The sequence below is a fragment of the Rutilus rutilus genome (genome assembly GCF_951802725.1).
Source record: "Rutilus rutilus genome assembly, chromosome: 23".
Lineage (NCBI taxonomy): Eukaryota > Metazoa > Chordata > Actinopteri > Cypriniformes > Leuciscidae > Rutilus > Rutilus rutilus.
The window spans coordinates 1901828-1921383 of NC_140233.1; the positions used below are offsets into that span (position 1 = coordinate 1901828).

Genomic DNA, 19556 nt, shown 5'->3' on the forward strand with positions numbered 1-19556 from the left:
TCTGCATTATATGTTAATATAAACACACTACTATCATTATAGAAACTAACTTATATCACTGATGACAATATGCAGCAAATGTTAAAAGAAAAGCAGAGACTTTAGTTTGTAACCAGCGCACAGAAAGCCTGTAGCTTGACTAGGAACAAATCAATGCACTTTCATTCTTCGATCCGTCTGGTTCTTATAAAGTGATGATTGGTCTGATCACGTGTGTGTGTGAAATGTGCAGCCTCTGTTACGACTGAGCACAACGACCTTCTGATCCACAGAAGCAGGAATTAAAGAGGACATGATACAATGGATGGATTACATTGATTTAAATTAGACATGAAAAATCCTATGTTCAAAATCTAATTCACATTCTGACATTCACTTGGTATGGATGATTGTAAACTCAGGCAATGGGAGAAAGAATTTTAATGATGCTTTGAATCGATTGAATCACTTGCTTCATGAACTGATTCAGTGATTCTCAGCGCCACTCTGGCGACTCCTGCTGGTCAGAACAGTGTAACTGCAAGCAGAAACACACATGAAAACAACTTTTACACACACACTGCTAATGTTTAATTGAAGCTTTAATCAATTCAATGCATTTAACTTTGTCTAGCTTTATAATATGTGTTATTTTATTAAACTGTAGGGTTTATTTCGTTCGTTTTATAGACAGCTTGATTAATGAGACCAATAATAGACTTTTAGATACAACTCTTCCTTTTATTATATAAATGTGAAATGTGTAAAAATTAATTAGAGTGATCTGAGATCAGATAAAAACATTGAGTGTGACTGTGAAAAAAAAAACTTGTGCACTTTTCCACTGTTAATGCTCATAAAAAGAGAAATGTCAATCATACAGCATCATAGAGAGCATGTTATTACACTATATGTGTTCATCACTCAGAGAAACTCAACAATAACACAATTATGAAGAATAAACTCAGCAAAAACGCAAACAAACCGATGTTTTGTAGAACCAGCATTCAGTAAATCACATGTACAGTAAAGCATATGATGATAACGGCCGGATTTACAGAAGTCGCCAGAAAACGTTGTAATGTTTTAAGAACATTATTAAAAAGCAGAAAACTTTAAACAAATGCTCTATTAGTGTTTCTGGAAGAATATTTGTTCATAATGTTGAGAGAAACGTGTTTGCTGGGTATAAAACACTGGTTAAAACTTTGATCATAAACTGACACTTGTCTTGTGCTCCTGTGGGGTTTAATCGTGTAAGATATACAAAATGGATAAAAATATATTATTTATAAAATGATATATTATATGTAGTTTAGTTAAAATAGAGAAAACAAGCATTTGGTCACTTTTAAGACTATAAAGGGGTCCTTTTAAATAATTGTAAACACTGTTATTACACACTTCCACCAACTATACAGTCTCACATAATCATCATAAATATATTAATACTGTGATCTGATCAGTTAAAGTGTGATTTAGTTCAAACACCATATAATTCACTATCATATTCTCTTATGATGTCGGCCTCTGACAGTGAAATATTACAGTGAATGTAATATGATGGAGCTCATATGATCAACAGTAAACACACTGAACCAGCTGGAGTGGAAAAGGGAAATGACGAGCTAAACAAAAAACTGATGCAAAATCCAAAAATGGTGTTTTATTGGAAGGAGCTGAAATATTTACAGTGCAGGAGAAAACAAAAATAAAGAAAAACTGTAAAAAAAAAAAAAAAAAAACAGCAACAATGTGCTAATTCTGGCTAAACCAAACGGCACAAGTTCACAACAAGCTCAGTATGAGGTTTCTTTGAGTCCACAATTATCAGACATTTGTAACAATCAAATGAATTAATATAAACACCCAACACAACACTTACACCTTCCGAACAGCCAATACAACAACATTAACAGAGAAAGAGTTTAACAACAAATGAAATGGCAAAAACAGCTGTTTCTAAATTCTCCCCCCTCTGACATCACACCAAAATGGTATCTTCCACAGGAAGTGATGTGGCTGCTGCCGGAGAGCCTGGCCACTCCCTATTAAGTCCTATTGTACTGAATTTTGGTTGTAGTTCCACCAGAGCTCCACTGGGGGCGATCACCCATGAGTGCAGAATGAATGGGAGTCTATGGGGCTAGACGGCTAAATGTGTCTCTTTCACCCGATTGCCGTTGAGAAATCTCAGATTTGATTGTAGGTTTTGAAAGTCCAACATGGGTTTTAGGTCGAAAGTTGAATGAACGAGTACTTATGTCCTTTCGATTTCTTACAGGTTGAGTTGTTGTTGCCCATAACACGCTAGCATTCTGCTAATGAACGCTGATTGGTCAGTGAAGGACTGATTACGACCAGAGATACCGCTTGATGGTCTTTTAAAACAACCTAACATAAACTCTTCTAGCACGTGTGTTTACCTGTGTCAGCTGCTAGGGTTAGCGCGAAAGCACCAAAGTGACTGAAGGATTGCCGTAAAGCAGTATCTCTGGTCGTACGATGTGTATGACGTCATTGACATTTTAAAAGACTTTTTAAAGCAAATAAGTGACTCTAAAAAATCTAACACCCAGCAATGTGTAATTTCTTTGCATCTCCTTTCGAATACAACATTCAAATTACTAGACAAAAAATTATATCCTGAGAAAAGTGGATTTTGAGGGGTATAGCGCCATAGACCTCCATTCATTCTGCACTCGTCCTGTGAGCGCCCTCATGTGGAGCCAGAGTGGAACTGCAGCCAGTTCAGAAGCCGGAAGTTTACCGAGAGTGGAAGTTCTCCCTTTATTAGACATTCTCTGACCAAACCCATAATAATCACCAAAATGGTATCTTCCACAGGAAGTGATGTGGCTGTTGCTTTAAAAAGCAGTTTAACCTGGATAATGGGAGCATGAAAAAACCCTGGATTATGGGTTTGGTTGTCAAACTGCTTTCCATACTCCAGTCCAGTTGGTGGCGGTAATGCACCTTTTAAGTTGGTTTGCCAACCGCCAATAAAAATCAAAGGAAGAAGATGATGATTATTATGGGTTTGGTTGTACACACTCATAGATATCATATAAAGATATCTCGTCCGCGCTGCTGGCCAATGGAGGTCGACGTCCGCACACGGCGGCCATCTTACCACAGGGTGCTCGCTCACTCGTAACATGGTGCATGTACTTTTAAATAACCATAACTTGCTCAATTTTCTACCGATTTTCAAACGGTTTGGTTTGTTATAAACATCAGAGATGTAGCTATGAAACTGCATACATATGAATAATTATACAAATGGACTTCCATATGAAAGAATTATAGCCACGGTAATGACGTTTGTAAGAAACCAAACCGTTTGTAAATCCGTCAAGATTTCAGCGAGATAAGAGGATTTGTGTGCATGCTGATCACTCACCTTAATTCACAGAGCCCTGTAGTAAGATGGCCGCCGGTGATGCCGGAAGTGACTGCGCCTTAAGACATCCAGCCTTTATATGATATCTATGGTACACACTGTGCTGTAAAGTTTAACTGCTATAAGGTTTGTGGAAAATTTGTGGAAAAATAAAGTTAATTATCACATGAATTATTGTGTGTTCTGGCTTTTTGTTTTCTTAGAATAATAATGACAAACTTTATGAAAACCCATAAAGAGTTGAAAACTTTAACAAAATACAACAGTAAACTTTAGACTGAACAATAAAAACTCTATAACACATTCCTGATGTGATGTTAATATTTCCGGCAATGTACAGTAGCAGTGCATTATGGGTGTGTGATTGTAGGTTAACAGTGACTGAACTGTGTGTAAAAACACATGTTATTAATGTGATGATTATGTGAGGCTGTTATGAACTACAATACACAACATTATTCACTGGGTTTCAGCTGAGGCTGATTCATGTCACATAATAAATTATCCATAGACTGGGACCTGGGAATTCCTTCATCTTCATCTTTAGGTATTTCTATAAATACTGTGACAAATGATCTGGACAGTGAACGAACTGATGTGGAGCAGAAAAACAAAACATCCGTCAGAAACTGAATAATATCGTGTCGTGAATCTGTCAATCTGTACCTTTAACTTTAATTGTATGAAGAATCAATAATTCAACATGTTTTACACATCATAATAAAGTTTACATGTATATTATGTAGAGGATATGTGGGATAATTGTTCATTTCTGTCCATTGTTGTATAGAATATAAATCAAAGTTGACCAGCATTCAGTAAATCACATGTTCAGTAAAGCATATGATGATAACGGCCTGATTTACAGAAGTCGCCATAAAACATTCAATCTTCCCAGAAAACAAAGAAATGTTGAGAACGTTTGGTTTCTCTTACGAGAGTACTCTCGTGTTGCTTAAGCTAGCTTAGGCTACGGGAAAATCCATTTTTCTCGAGAATACTAAAGCCAAAAATTATCCTTAATTTTGTATTAATTTAAAACGCATTTGCTGCAGAGAGCAGACCTAGGCGAGGCAGCTCACGCGCCTATTGGTCGCTCTGAGGCAACTGCTGCAACCTATCGAGAGGCCGGCCCGCCAGAATGGGCGTGGCTTATGCCTATATAAGCCCAGACCGATATGATGCTCTTTGGTTTTTCATCTCTTCAGCGAAGTATTCACATCGCTGGATCTCCGGAGAAGAAACCTGCGCCGTCGAAGAGGCACTGCAGCGGGACGAGCATCTGCACCGCAGATTTAGTGCCTTAAGAAGCCGGTCGTCTTCAAGCCGCCTTCAGCCGCCGCTCCTGCTGCGCCATCCGGCGCCCATATCCTTTACTGCTTCCGTGTGTGTTCGCAGCTGCGACTCACACGTATTTTCCTAAAAGAGCCGAGGCGTTGTTTCAAATGCCTCATTCCTCGAAATGTGGCTCGTGCAGAGCCCAGCTCAGTGACGGGGACCGCCACATTCTCTGCGCTCCCTGCCTGGGCAGAAACCACTTCGAACACGCGCTTTCCCAGGGTGGCTGCCCAGAATGCGACACTATGACCATGTCGACCGTGCGGGCTCGACTGGCCGTGTTTGATGTTGACACCTCTCCTCCGCTTCTCCCCGCTGGGCCGCGCCGTAAGAAGCGCCGCTCGCAGAGACCTGCGGATGGCCGTCACTGAGAGACACTTGTGGCTCACTCTGTCCGACATGAAGGATTCTGACAGGGCCTCGAAGCGCCTGTGTCTCCTACGGTTCTCTTCAGCCCGTCTGTGAAAGGGTTTGCTGAGCGCTACACAGAGGTGCAGAAGACGTCGCAGGCCATGCGACACTTCATCCCCAGGTGTTCAAGTTCTGCGTCAGGCCACTCCAAAAAGCAGCCGCCGGGCAGGAACACAGCGCCGCCGCCACCTCAGGGACTCGCATCAGCGCTCGTGCTCCTCGAGCCGCCGCAGGCTGCCTCCCCCCCGGGGACCCAGGCCTAAGATTGCGCTGAATCCCGAGCCTCCCAAGTCTTCCTGACCAGCTTAGGAAGATGACGATGGTCGAGTCCCGCTGCGGCCGGACCGCCATCAAAAACAGCACGCTTCTCTCTCGCAGTCCCCACAGCAGAGATGACTGGAGGAGTTTATTTTACAGCCAACGAGCCCGTTACACAACCCGCTCGCCTGTACTCAAACGCCGTTTTCACGGCGACCCAGATAAATCTCAGAAAGAACATTATGTCTGTTGGTCCGGCTCATGCCGAAAATATTCTAAATGTAGGACCTGTGCCCACTTCCCAGTGCTCACCCCTGTGTTCAGTGATACACACTCACTTGAGGCTCCCGCTGAACACCAATTGTGTTCTAAGTGTAAGAAGTGTGCCTCACTAATAAGCGCTGAACGCCCTGTGTCACGTACACATGTAGGGCTCCCTTCAGTAAATCACTCCCCGGTCCCCGTGACGGGAGTATTATACATAAATCAGCCAGCCGCTATTCTCAGCGCGCAGCCCCATCTGAGCGCTGTAAGCACAGCTTCAATGTATCAACTCGATCGCACTTCTGGGTCTCTGACACACAGCGACCAGAGCCCAGATATCATTCTATCCCTGGCCACACATGCGGAAGCATGGGAATTGATCCCGGGCATATCAGAATGGGTGTTGAACATTGTAAAGCAAGGCTATTCGCTGCAGTTCGCTCGTTTTTGAGCCAAGGTCAAAACTACGATGAAAGGCGAAGTAGCCCATCTACTTCGGCCGAGATAGCGAAGCTGCTGAAAAAGGAGCCATAGAAACTGTCCCTCTGACACAGAGCGAGTCGGGCTTCTACAGCCGGTACCTCCTAGTACCCAAAAAAGATGGCGGTCTCAGACCCATCTTAGATTTCAGACGTTTGAACAGAGCCCTGATGAAGAGGCCGTTCAAAATGCTCACGACCAGACAAATCCTTGTGCAAATTTGCCCGAGGGACTGGTTTATTTCAGTGGATCTGAAAGATGCTTATTTTCAAATTCAAATAGCACCCCGTCACAGGCCTTTCTTGAGATTTGCCTTCGAGGGCCAGGCCTATCAGTACACCGTCCTGCCATTCGGCCTGTCTTTAGCACCCCGTACATTTACAAGGTGCATGGACGCAGCGTTGGCTCCCCTGAGATTAAGGAGTATACGAGCGCTGAACTATTTGGACGACTGGCTAATTCTAGCACAGTCAGAGGCGGAACTGATCTAGGCACAGTAGTAACGCACAAGGCCTTACTACTCAGCCACCTGGAAGGTTTGGGTCTCAAAATCAATTGGACCAAGAGAGTACTGTCTCCCAGCCAGAAAATGTCCTTTCTGGGAACAGATTTAGACTCAGTGTCAATGGCAGCGTGGCTGACAGAGCGCTCTGCGAATACAACGCCTAGCAGCGTCATTCAAGGCTGGCGATGTCACTCCTTTCAACAGCTTTCAGAGGATGCTAGGTTTTATGGCCTCAGCAGTGCTACGACTGGTCTCGGGATCTGGGTCTCGAAGCTGAAAGTAGTCTCGACAGATGCCTCCAACTCAGGTTGGGGCGCGCTCTACGAGGGCAGGCTGACTTTTGGCCGGTGGTCAGGCCAAGAGAAGCGCCTACACATAAACTGTCTGGAGATGAAAGCGGCCGAGAACGCTCTGGGGTGTTTTCTTCCCCTCTTAAAGGGCCACCACGTCTTAGTCCGCATGGACAACATGTCGGTGGTATCCTACATAAACCGCCAGGGCGGTCTCAGATCACGAAACCTCCACAGGATGGCACAACGCCTCCTCGTATGGTCTCAGCACAACCTGCGCTCGCTGAGAGCGGTGCACGTGCCAGGCTGTCTGAACGTGGGTCCAGACATGCTGTCCAGGGACAATGTTCCCCCAGAGGAATGGTCCCTTCATCCCCAGGTAGTCCAATTGCTATGGGACACCTTCGGCAGAGCGGAAGTCGACCTCTTCGCGTCGCTAGACAACGCTTATTGCCCGATATTCTTTACAAAGGACAGGGGAGCACTGGCCCACAAGTGGCCCAGCCGCCCGCTTTATGCGTTTCCCCCAATTGCGTTGTTACCACAGGTAATCAAACGACTCAGGGAGAGCGAATGCTCTGTGCTCCTCGTAGCGCCGCTTTGGAGGAACCAAGTCTGGTTCCCGGAGCTGATGCAGCTAGTGAGCACGGCCCCGTGGCCGATTCCGGTGAGGAAGGATCTCCTCTCTCAGGCCAGGGGCGCGATCTGGCATCCACGCCCTGAGCTTTGGGCCCTACATGTATGGGCCATCAACGGATACCCGTTGACCTAAACATGCTAAACATGATCACACAGGCTAGAGCGCCCTCTACTAGACGGCTCTAAGCTTCCAAATGGTCAGTGTTCTCTGGCTGGTGCTCGGCTCGAAACTTGGATCCACAATGCTGTGGGGTGACGGAGATTCTCTCCTTCCTACAAGAGCTTCTGGACGAGGGCAGGTCCTCCTCCACAGCCTGATTTACAGCAGTCGCCATAAAAACTGACGTTTACTGACGTTGCCATTAACCAATTAAAGTATTATTTATGAATGTATGTAGAACTTTTTTTTATGTGAAGGTCAGCAAAACGTCTATCATTCTTCAAACATTATGGGAACGTTACTTATGAATGTTGAATATTCTTAAACAGCAAAAATAAAATAAAAAAACATTAGATGAACATCCGACTAAAACGTTTCAGAATAAAAGCTCCATTAATGATGTATAAATAATATTTAGTTCTGATGTTCTGAGGACATTATTAAACACCAGATAACTGTGAACAAATGTGTAATGTTACTGGAGGAACGTTTGATCATAACTTTGAGAGAATCTTTCCAGAACGTTCCCTGTTAGTATAAAATACTGGTTAAAACTGTGATCATAAACTGACACTTGACTGCTGTTCCTCTGTGGGGTTTAATCGTGTAACAGATATTAATAATGACAGAAAATAATACAACATACATTCAGTTTAAGAGCAGAATTCACTGAAGAATTACTAATATAAAATCAGATCCTATAAACGGATCCTTAAATAATTCTTTATAACTACAGTTTCACATAATCATCATAAATATATTAATACTGTGAGCTGATCATTTAAAGTGTGAGATCAGTCAAACTTACTACCATATAATTCACTATATTCTCTTCTAATGTCGACCTCTTAAAATAAAATATTACATTACACAAATGAGTTTATAATAAACGACTCATGGAAATATGAAAAATATAGTAAATGTTCCTCTTATTGATATCGAGCCATCAGTGCATGTTATTATAAAGAAGCACAATGTTTATCTTCATAATCTTTCATCATAAAGTAATAACTTGATAACCTGAAACAACTTTTCTTTTCTGTTTACTGTAATGCATAAAAATACTCTAAACTCTTTATGTGGATATCAGTTTATCAGTTATTAGAGTATTAATAAACCCTCTGGTTAATATCAGCTGACTCTTTATGTTGATGCTCCTCAACAGACTATAACTTTGCAACTACATGTAAACTTATTATATACGAACTATAACTCTATGATTCTACTAATACTGAGAGTTAGTTCACATGATCATTTATTTCTGTCCTCTATTCATGTTCTCACGCTAGTTTTTGGGGAAGTTATATTGAAATTACTCACAGAACCTTTAATTAAACCATTGACACACGAGGAAGGGAAACAATTCTCACAAAATAAAAATATTAAGTGCAAATTTAATTTAATAAATGTGCGCAAAAAATTAAAGATTATATTATTTGCATATTATTACATATTTGCATATGAATGTATAGAGGAAAACACAAACTCCATCATAATATTATATTTCAACCCTCAGTATGAATATATTTATACTGGATTATGTGTTTTATCAGTGTTTAATACTGGAACATGATTTAAGATTCCTCTCTGAATTCAGTGTGACTTTAATGCATTTACATGTTAAGAGCTCATATTTAACTCTAGATTCAGTCCTGGATATTCTTATATATTTCTCTTCAGAGAGACCTGACACTGTGAGACGATGTGGAGATTATGATTGTTTGCCTCAGATCTGTCTATCAGTGCCTTTATAAATGTGTGTAATGCAAAACCACTGATGGAGAAAACAAGCATTTGTGGACTTCAGACTCAGAAGAGAAACTGACCTGGTGACCCTTGAACAGGAGAAGAGACACACTGGGGACCCTGAGGTCTCACTGTATAGGGGACTGAAAATAGAAAGGTCAGTTAGTTTAAGACTATAAATAAATGCTTTTAATAATGTCAAATACTAGTGTAAATAATGCATACATCCCCTGTGCACTGCGATAATATGATCCTCATGTTTAATGTCGTAGAAACCCAGTGTGTGATCATCCTCCAGTGGCTTGTAATCATAGAGAAGAAAAGCGTCTTCAACTGTGGAAGAAACATGAGGAACAGAGAACACACACACACACACGCATCAGAGAGCGATGGTTTCCTCATTAATATGTGCTTTCTGAATTATGTTGTTTGTTTGCAAACTTCTCAATCACAGGCTTCTCCATTAAAGGGAGAGTTCACCCAAAAATGAACATTAGCCCATGATTTACTCTCCCTGAACCCGTCCTAGGTCCGTCTGCTGGAAGCTAGTTATTTTAGACAATTAAGTTTTAAATAAGGATATTTTATATTTTCTTACACGATCACATGGCTTCACTTCAGAAGACATTTAGTAACCCCCCAGAGACACGTAGAGCACTTTTATGATGCACTTTTATGATGGACAGATTAGAGCTGTAATCGGGCCTTAAAAGTTCGGCCCGAAAAGGCCCGAGCCCGACAGAGTTTGGCCCGAGCCCGACAAGTAAATTTTGATTGACAGCTTTTTAAAAGCCCGAACCCGTTTACAGCCCGACTGTCCAAAAGGCCGTCTATCAGCACAGCAGTGATAAGAGTGTCGGAGAATAGCGCGGACACGCGCTTCACACCGCGAGCCAGCACACGCACCACTCGGCGGAAAAGGGAGAGAAAGAAAGAAAGAGACGCACGCACACAGCACCTTTGTCTTTCATAAAAAAAGGAGTAATTTATAAAAATTTGAACATAATTTATTCATGACTAACGGAGGCTAGAGGCCACTTGGAAGTTGGAACAAAGAAATAAAATAAGTCCTCCAGAGACCAGCCTCCATTTCACCTCCTCAAGATCCATTTTCACGCTAATCTAAACACATCACCTGACCGCTCATTTACCACGCAACCCGAAGCGCGAGCCCGAGCCCGGCCCGAGCCCGTGTAAAATAATAGAAATTAAGTCCGAACCCGACCAAACCCGTCGGGTCCCGACGGGTCCCGTCGGGTTCGGGCAAAGATCTTCAGCTCTAGGACAGATGCACTTTTATGATGAATAGATGCACTTTATGATGATAGATACTAGGGGTGCAACGGTACAGATAGCCCACGGTACGGTCCGTACCTCGGTTTTTGGGCCACGGTCTCGGTTCAGTTTCGGTACATGTTTTGTGCAGAAAGAGACTGCTATTTCATCCCAAAAATATGTTTTATTTTTCTTATGAGCATAAACAGAATGTCACAGTAGGAAGAACATCAATGTATGGAATAAATTAACACTCTAGTCTGTACTGAACAACACTAAGTAATACAACCTCTTCAACTATCACTTATATGAAATACAAAATGTAAACAAACACACTTCAAAATATTCAAGTGGATCCCAATTCCAAACCTTGATAACTGGTATATGAAGTGATCAATGTGAAAGAAAAAGTGCACTTTTACCTTTAACAAACATAAATTAGCTTGTGCTTTGAATAAAAAAAAAGCAGAGCAAAATAATATATAAAAAAAAAAAAAAAACTGCATTCAGGATACAAAGTGCAATGTTATTTACTCATCCACTATTGAGAGATTCTTGTGCAAAGAGTCTATCAACACTGTCTGGTGCAAGGCGAGACCGGTTGGCACTAACGATGCACTAACGATGTCCAGCAGTGGAGAAAATTCTTTTCAGAATGCCGCAAGCGCACCGTAGGTCACGTGACAAGAACCAACCAGAGAGCAGCTGATGGCTGCTTTAGCAAGGACAGACGCCTCCGGAGCGCAACCGCCCTAGCGCTTTGGAAAAAGGAGAACGCGGCGCGCCTAGCGTTTTCTACGCGTTTTTAGGCGCGATATGTGAACAAGATAAGCTAAAGCAAAAACTAAAAGGATCAGCGCGAACTCAATGGCAAAACCGAAGTCCCGCGGGACACGACGGTAGATTGTACCGTGCAGGGCTGACCGAACGGTCCGGGATTTTACCGTGTACCGTTGCATCCCTAATAGATACACTTTTATGATGATAAATGCACGTTTATGATGGACAGATGCACTTTATGATGATAGATGCACTTTTATGATGATAGATGCACTTTTATGATGATAGATACACTTTTATGATGATAAATGCACGTTTATGATGGACAGATGCACTTTATGATGATAGATGCACTTTTATGATGATAGATGCACTTTTATGATGATAGATACACTTTTATGATGATAAATGCACGTTTATGATGGACAGATGCACTTTATGATGATAGATGCACTTTATGATGGATAGATGCACTTTATGATGATAGATGCACTTTATGATGGATAGATGCACTTTATGATGGATAGATGCACTTTATGATGATAGATGCACTTTATGATGATAAATGCACGTTTATGATGGACAGATGCACTTTATGATGATAGATGCACTTTATGATGGACAGATGCACTTTATGATGATAGATGCACTTTTATGATGAATAGATGCACTTTATGATGGATAGATGCACTTTATGATGATAGATACACTTTATGATGGATAGATGCACTTTATGATGATAGATACACTTTTATGATGATAGATGCACTTTTATGATGATAGATGCACTTTTATGATGATAGATGCACTTTTATGATGGATAGATGCACTTTATGATGATAGATACACTTTTATGATGATAGATGCACTTTTATGATGGATAGATGCACTTTATGATGGATAGATGCACTTTATGATGATAGATACACTTTTATGATGGATAGATGCACTTTATGATGAATAGATGCACTTTTATGATGGATAGATGCACTTTATGATGATAGATGCACTTTATGATGGACAGATGCACTTTATGATGGATAGATGCACTTTATGATGGATAGATGCACTTTATGATGGATAGATGCACTTTATGATGGATAGATGCACTTTTATGATGGACAGATGCACTTTATGATGGATAGATGCACTTTATGATGGATAGATGCACTTTATGATGGATAGATGCACTTTATGATGGATAGATGCACTTTATGATGGATAGATGCACTTTATGATGGATAGATGCACTTTATGATGGACAGATGCACTTTTATGATGGACAGATGCACTTTATGATGGATAGATGCACTTTATGATGGATAGATGCACTTTATGATGGACAGATGCACTTTATGATGATAGATGCACTTTATGATGGACAGATGCACTTTATGATGATAGATGCACTTTATGATGGACAGATGCACTTTATGATGATAGATGCACTTTATGATGGATAGATGCACTTTTATGATGGACAGATGCACTTTATGATGATAGATGCACTTTATGATGGACAGATGCACTTTATGATGATAGATGCACTTTATGATGGATAGATGCACTTTTATGATGGACAGATGCACTTTATGATGGATAGATGCACTTTATGATGGACAGATGCACTTTTATGATGGACAGATGCACTTTATGATGGATAGATGCACTTTATGATGGACAGATGCACTTTATGATGGACAGATGCACTTTATGATGATAGATGCACTTTATGATGGACAGATGCACTTTATGATGGATAGATGCACTTTTATGATGGACAGATGCACTTTATGATGGATAGATGCACTTTTATGATGGACAGATGCACTTTATGATGGATAGATGCACTTTATGATGGACAGATGCACTTTATGATGATAGATGCACTTTATGATGGATAGATGCACTTTATGATGGATAGATGCACTTTATGATGGACAGATGCACTTTATGATGGATAGATGCACTTTATGATGGATAGATGCACTTTTATGATGGATAGATGCACTTTATGATGGATAGATGCACTTTATGATGGACAGATGCACTTTATGATGATAGATGCACTTTATGATGGATAGATGCACTTTATGATGGATAGATGCACTTTATGATGGATAGATGCACTTTATGATGGATAGATGCACTTTTATGATGGACAGATGCACTTTTATGATGGACAGATGCACTTTATGATGGATAGATGCACTTTATGATGGACAGATGCACTTTTATGATGGACAGATGCACTTTATGATGGATAGATGCACTTTATGATGGACAGATGCACTTTATGATGATAGATGCACTTTATGATGGACAGATGCACTTTATGATGATAGATGCACTTTATGATGGATAGATGCACTTTTATGATGGACAGATGCACTTTATGATGGATAGATGCACTTTATGATGATAGATGCACTTTATGATGGACAGATGCACTTTATGATGGACAGATGCACTTTATGATGGATAGATGCACTTTATGATGGACAGATGCACTTTATGATGGATAGATGCACTTTATGATGGACAGATGCACTTTATGATGGACAGATGCACTTTATGATGGATAGATGCACTTTATGATGGACAGATGCACTTTATGATGGACAGATGCACTTTATGATGGATAGATGCACTTTATGATGGATAGATGCACTTTATGATGGACAGATGCACTTTATGATGATAGATGCACTTTATGATGGACAGATGCACTTTTATGATGGACAGATGCACTTTATGATGGACAGATGCACTTTATGATGGACAGATGCACTTTATGATGGACAGATGCACTTTATGATGGATAGATGCACTTTATGATGGATAGATGCACTTTATGATGGACAGATGCACTTTATGATGATAGATGCACTTTATGATGGACAGATGCACTTTATGATGGATAGATGCACTTTATGATGGATAGATGCACTTTATGATGGACAGATGCACTTTATGATGGACAGATGCACTTTATGATGGATAGATGCACTTTATGATGGATAGATGCACTTTATGATGGACAGATGCACTTTATGATGATAGATGCACTTTATGATGGACAGATGCACTTTTATGATGGACAGATGCACTTTATGATGGATAGATGCACTTTATGATGGACAGATGCACTTTATGATGGACAGATGCACTTTATGATGGATAGATGCACTTTATGATGGATAGATGCACTTTATGATGGACAGATGCACTTTATGATGATAGATGCACTTTATGATGGACAGATGCACTTTATGATGGATAGATGCACTTTATGATGATAGATGCACTTTATGATGGACAGATGCACTTTATGATGGATAGATGCACTTTATGATGGACAGATGCACTTTTATGATGGACAGATGCACTTTATGATGGATAGATGCACTTTATGATGGACAGATGCACTTTATGATGGACAGATGCACTTTATGATGATAGATGCACTTTATGATGGACAGATGCACTTTATGATGATAGATGCACTTTATGATGGATAGATGCACTTTATGATGGATAGATGCACTTTATGATGGATAGATGCACTTTTATGATGGACAGATGCACTTTATGATGGATAGATGCACTTTATGATGGACAGATGCACTTTATGATGATAGATGCACTTTATGATGGATAGATGCACTTTATGATGGATAGATGCACTTTATGATGGATAGATGCACTTTATGATGGATAGATGCACTTTTATGATGGACAGATGCACTTTATGATGGATAGATGCACTTTTATGATGGACAGATGCACTTTATGATGGATAGATGCACTTTTATGATGGACAGATGCACTTTATGATGGATAGATGCACTTTATGATGGACAGATGCACTTTATGATGATAGATGCACTTTATGATGGATAGATGCACTTTATGATGGATAGATGCACTTTATGATGGACAGATGCACTTTATGATGGATAGATGCACTTTATGATGGATAGATGCACTTTTATGATGGATAGATGCACTTTATGATGGATAGATGCACTTTATGATGGACAGATGCACTTTATGATGATAGATGCACTTTATGATGGATAGATGCACTTTATGATGGATAGATGCACTTTATGATGGATAGATGCACTTTTATGATGGACAGATGCACTTTTATGATGGACAGATGCACTTTATGATGGATAGATGCACTTTATGATGGACAGATGCACTTTATGATGGATAGATGCACTTTATGATGGACAGATGCACTTTTATGATGGACAGATGCACTTTATGATGGATAGATGCACTTTATGATGGACAGATGCACTTTATGATGATAGATGCACTTTATGATGGATAGATGCACTTTATGATGGATAGATGCACTTTATGATGGATAGATGCACTTTTATGATGGACAGATGCACTTTATGATGGATAGATGCACTTTATGATGGATAGATGCACTTTTATGATGGACAGATGCACTTTATGATGGATAGATGCACTTTATGATGGACAGATGCACTTTATGATGATAGATGCACTTTATGATGGATAGATGCACTTTATGATGGATAGATGCACTTTATGATGGATAGATGCACTTTTATGATGGACAGATGCACTTTATGATGGATAGATGCACTTTATGATGGATAGATGCACTTTTATGATGGACAGATGCACTTTATGATGGATAGATGCACTTTATGATGGACAGATGCACTGATGGATAGATGCACTTTGATGGACTTACAAAAAAATATACCCATTCACTGCAATTATAAAGCTTGGAAGAGCCAGGACATTTTTTAACATAACTCTGATTGTGTTCGTCTGAAAGAAGAATGTCATATACACCTAGGATAAGATGAGGGTGAGTAAATCATGGGCTAATTTTAATTTATAGGTGAACTATCCCTTTAATAAAAGCCGAATCTTCATTCAAATACAGATTTTCTTTGTTACCCAGATAGCAAGCACAGTTGGGCCGATTCCGGCTGAAACGCATCAGTGTCGGCATCGGTGAACAGATAACGGGCCAGATCCGAGCCGACCGCACGTAACATCTGCCGGACTGACGGCTTCTTCTGGGCCAGGTGTCAGGTCCATACTCGGTGTAGCTGTGTGTATTTACCATTGGCCCGAGTTCGTTTTGTCACAAGCGGGACACTACTAGAATTAAGGAACGGTTAATTTTATTCCTGAGGAAGATCCTGCAGACGCAAACTCCTTGTTTTCCCGAGGAATCATTCAGCTGAAGAAACGAGTAGGCGAAGTGATTTAATTCATTCATTGTTCTAGTGTTGTTTGATGTTTTAATTGTCAAGATAAAACTAGTTTTTTTAGTATGTAGTTGTTTGCGCTGATAGTTATGTAACGTCAGAATACCCATCGGTCCCGGAGATTCGGAGTGTTGATGAGAAGGCCTACGGTCTCTTTTCAGGATGATTGTGTATTTGTTTATTAGAGAAACTGCTGTGCTGTATCCAGTGCACTGTAATGTTGGCTAATGAGATGATATTGAGCTATATTTCATTTTGTTTTCTAAAATGTAGTCAGTCAATTCGTCTTTTTGACGCCACAGTTCTCTATACATGCGACTCTTTCTGATCTGATTCACTAACCTTTCAAAAGAGTAATTTATCTGTGAATTGAACTACACTGAACACCACACTGTTGCTGCAATGGGTCAGGGTTAGGGTTAGCCTAGGGTAAACCCTAACCCACCCGTGGAGACAACTTGTTTGTAGGCTACAATCTGTGATCAGGTTCAGAATGATTGTGATATAAAATGCTGATATATAAGTTAGATACTTAGACACAAATTTTGAGCAAATTACTGCTTAATTACGATGTATTGCTATTGGAATATGCTACTTAGCTGATCAATAAAACAGGCTAAACCCCCGCAAATCTTCGGCGGATTAGCCTATTTGGCTTTTATGGTAACGTCATAGTGCCACTTGATTGTTTATTACCTTGAGACATTTGGGTGTACTTTGTTGACCGACTGTGTATGGTATGGTATCATGATTACAATTTTGAGCTTTTACAAAGTAATAACTTATATTGTTCATGAACGTGTTTCCATAATAATAGTCATAAGTGGATACAGTAAACACATAACACAGTTCAACATGGAGATAGATGGGAATAAAAAACGAAGTTTTCTACTACCCCCATTTTTTCCCTCACACATAAGTGTGTTATTTACTCAATTGCCTTTCCTTTCACATATTTTAAATTACTTGCAGATTTAAAACTTTATTACCTCTGAAGACATTATGATTGTAAACAAAAAATTTGTGCGGCTGATGCTCCTTGGGTTATGACCAGCTCGTGCTCGTGCAAGCGTGCGTGTGGTCCGTGAGCGTGCACACCTCTGGTTGCAGTTTCGCTTGCCGCCAGAGGGGGCGTAGTTCTGCGAAAACTCAGACTTTTGCGCAATGCACCTTTAACATGGACTAAGAATGCACAATACTTCAGAATTAAGTTATGCACATTATTTGAACGTGGTAAGGAAAATTATAAATATCAAGCTCACTGTATTACGTACTTTTTTAATAAATAAAACTGCATTTTTCTCTCTGTTTTTTTCTCAGCCTTTTTCTTGGTTGCTTTTATAAAATGTCCCGGGCTTTACAGTGCCTAGGCCAGACCTGGGCCATATCAATAAATAAGAGTCATTTTAAAAGGTGTGGGCCACATCTGGGCCAAAGGAAGTTGTTTGAGTCCGTGTTCAGTGTGTGGGCCAGTTTTGGGCCGGGGAGCCAGCCAGACTGGGCCAGAATTGAAGCAAGGATGAGGCCCAGAGGTGGCCCAGACACATTTTGCTATCTGGGTAACATCAATATAGTCTACTTCACATATGTCAGCTAATGCACACAGAAGACTGAAGTGTTGGACTTACGTTGGTCTTCAGGAATGAGTTTTCTCTTTAACTCCTGCACTGTGGTGTTCCTGAACTCCTCTTCAGAATTCGCCACAGAAACTGCTATTCTCTCCAGTCCGTGTCTAATATCTGTAAAGTGGATCTGGAAACTCATGTTGAATGTGCTCGAACCTTTACTAAATTACCTCTGGATGTAGTAGTAACTGCACTGATGCACAGTAGCTTCACTTTCTCCGTTTAAACGCTCCTGTATTATCATGTACAGCCACCGCCCACTGTTTCAGAGTCCTTCCCCTTTAATTAAATCTCGTTCACACACCACACGATAAATAGGCTAATTATAACATAACTTTGCGTCCACATCAACGAAAGAAATAACTGTATGTTTATTCTAAGATGAAGTGCAGCGGTTTCAAAGCCTATAGCCTAGCTATGTGTGTGTGTGTGTGTGTGTGTGTGTGTGTGAGTGAGAGAGAGTGAGAGAGAGAGAGAGAGAGAGAGAGAGAGAGAGAGAGAGAGAGGGGGGGGGGGGGCTTAACCAATAAGAGAGGTATTAAGCGGCCGCTTAGGGTGACAAATACCAATAAGTCTATATAAATCATATATTACGTATTAGTTTTCTATCATATATTGTATGGTTTGTCTAACCATTAAGATTTTAACGTTATTACATCTGCTCGAATGTGCCCCCCCATCATGAATAGTGGAACGTTCCTATCGTCCTCCACATGCGCGAGCAGTTTGACGACACTGCAGATAACAGCAGAACAGAGGCTGAGAATAGAGCGCAAGAGAGAGACTTTGCAAGCAAAAGGCGAGGTTTAGCAATTATACAAACAATGGCCATGTTTGCTGCATGCACACCTTTTGTTTCAATCGCACTGAATTCATTCCGATCGATGAATCCGAACGTTTACATGAAAACTAGTGAGATTTAAATCGGAATTGATTTTGATTCACCAAATTCGGGTCAGACCTATGTATTATACAGTTATATTTAACACATCCGTAATATTGCTGTGGAAATAATCGAGGTTATTCATGGTCAGTTATAGATGTTTGATAAAGTGCCCTATTATGCTTAATGTTGTTGTGGAGTCTCCTACAACAGGTTAATGCATCAAAGGTCAAAAAACGGTTTCATT

The 19556-nt window shown here is 40.4% G+C and overlaps 1 protein-coding gene across 3 annotated transcripts in view; it reads right to left on the reverse strand.

Moving 5' to 3' along the window:
• LOC311283501 (uncharacterized protein) overlaps positions 1-18852 on the reverse strand; it is a 46538-nt gene extending 27686 nt beyond the window's left edge. For 2 of the 3 annotated variants that reach the window (XR_014626073.1, XR_014626074.1), the window contains exons 1-3: positions 18430-18852; positions 9699-9806; positions 9554-9616 (exon numbers count right to left, since the gene is read on the reverse strand). Coding sequence is in view for 1 of the 3 variants with exons in the window: in XM_084397935.1 (XP_084254061.1) it covers positions 3838-3974; positions 9554-9616; positions 9699-9806; positions 18430-18565 (444 nt within the window). In the remaining 2 variants the exon portion in view is untranslated. Of the gene's footprint in view, positions 1-1227; positions 3975-9553; positions 9617-9698; positions 9807-18429 lie in introns of those variants that run through there. The other variant, XM_084397935.1, reaches the window with a different exon arrangement.
• Between the last annotated feature and the right edge of the window lie 704 nt (positions 18853-19556).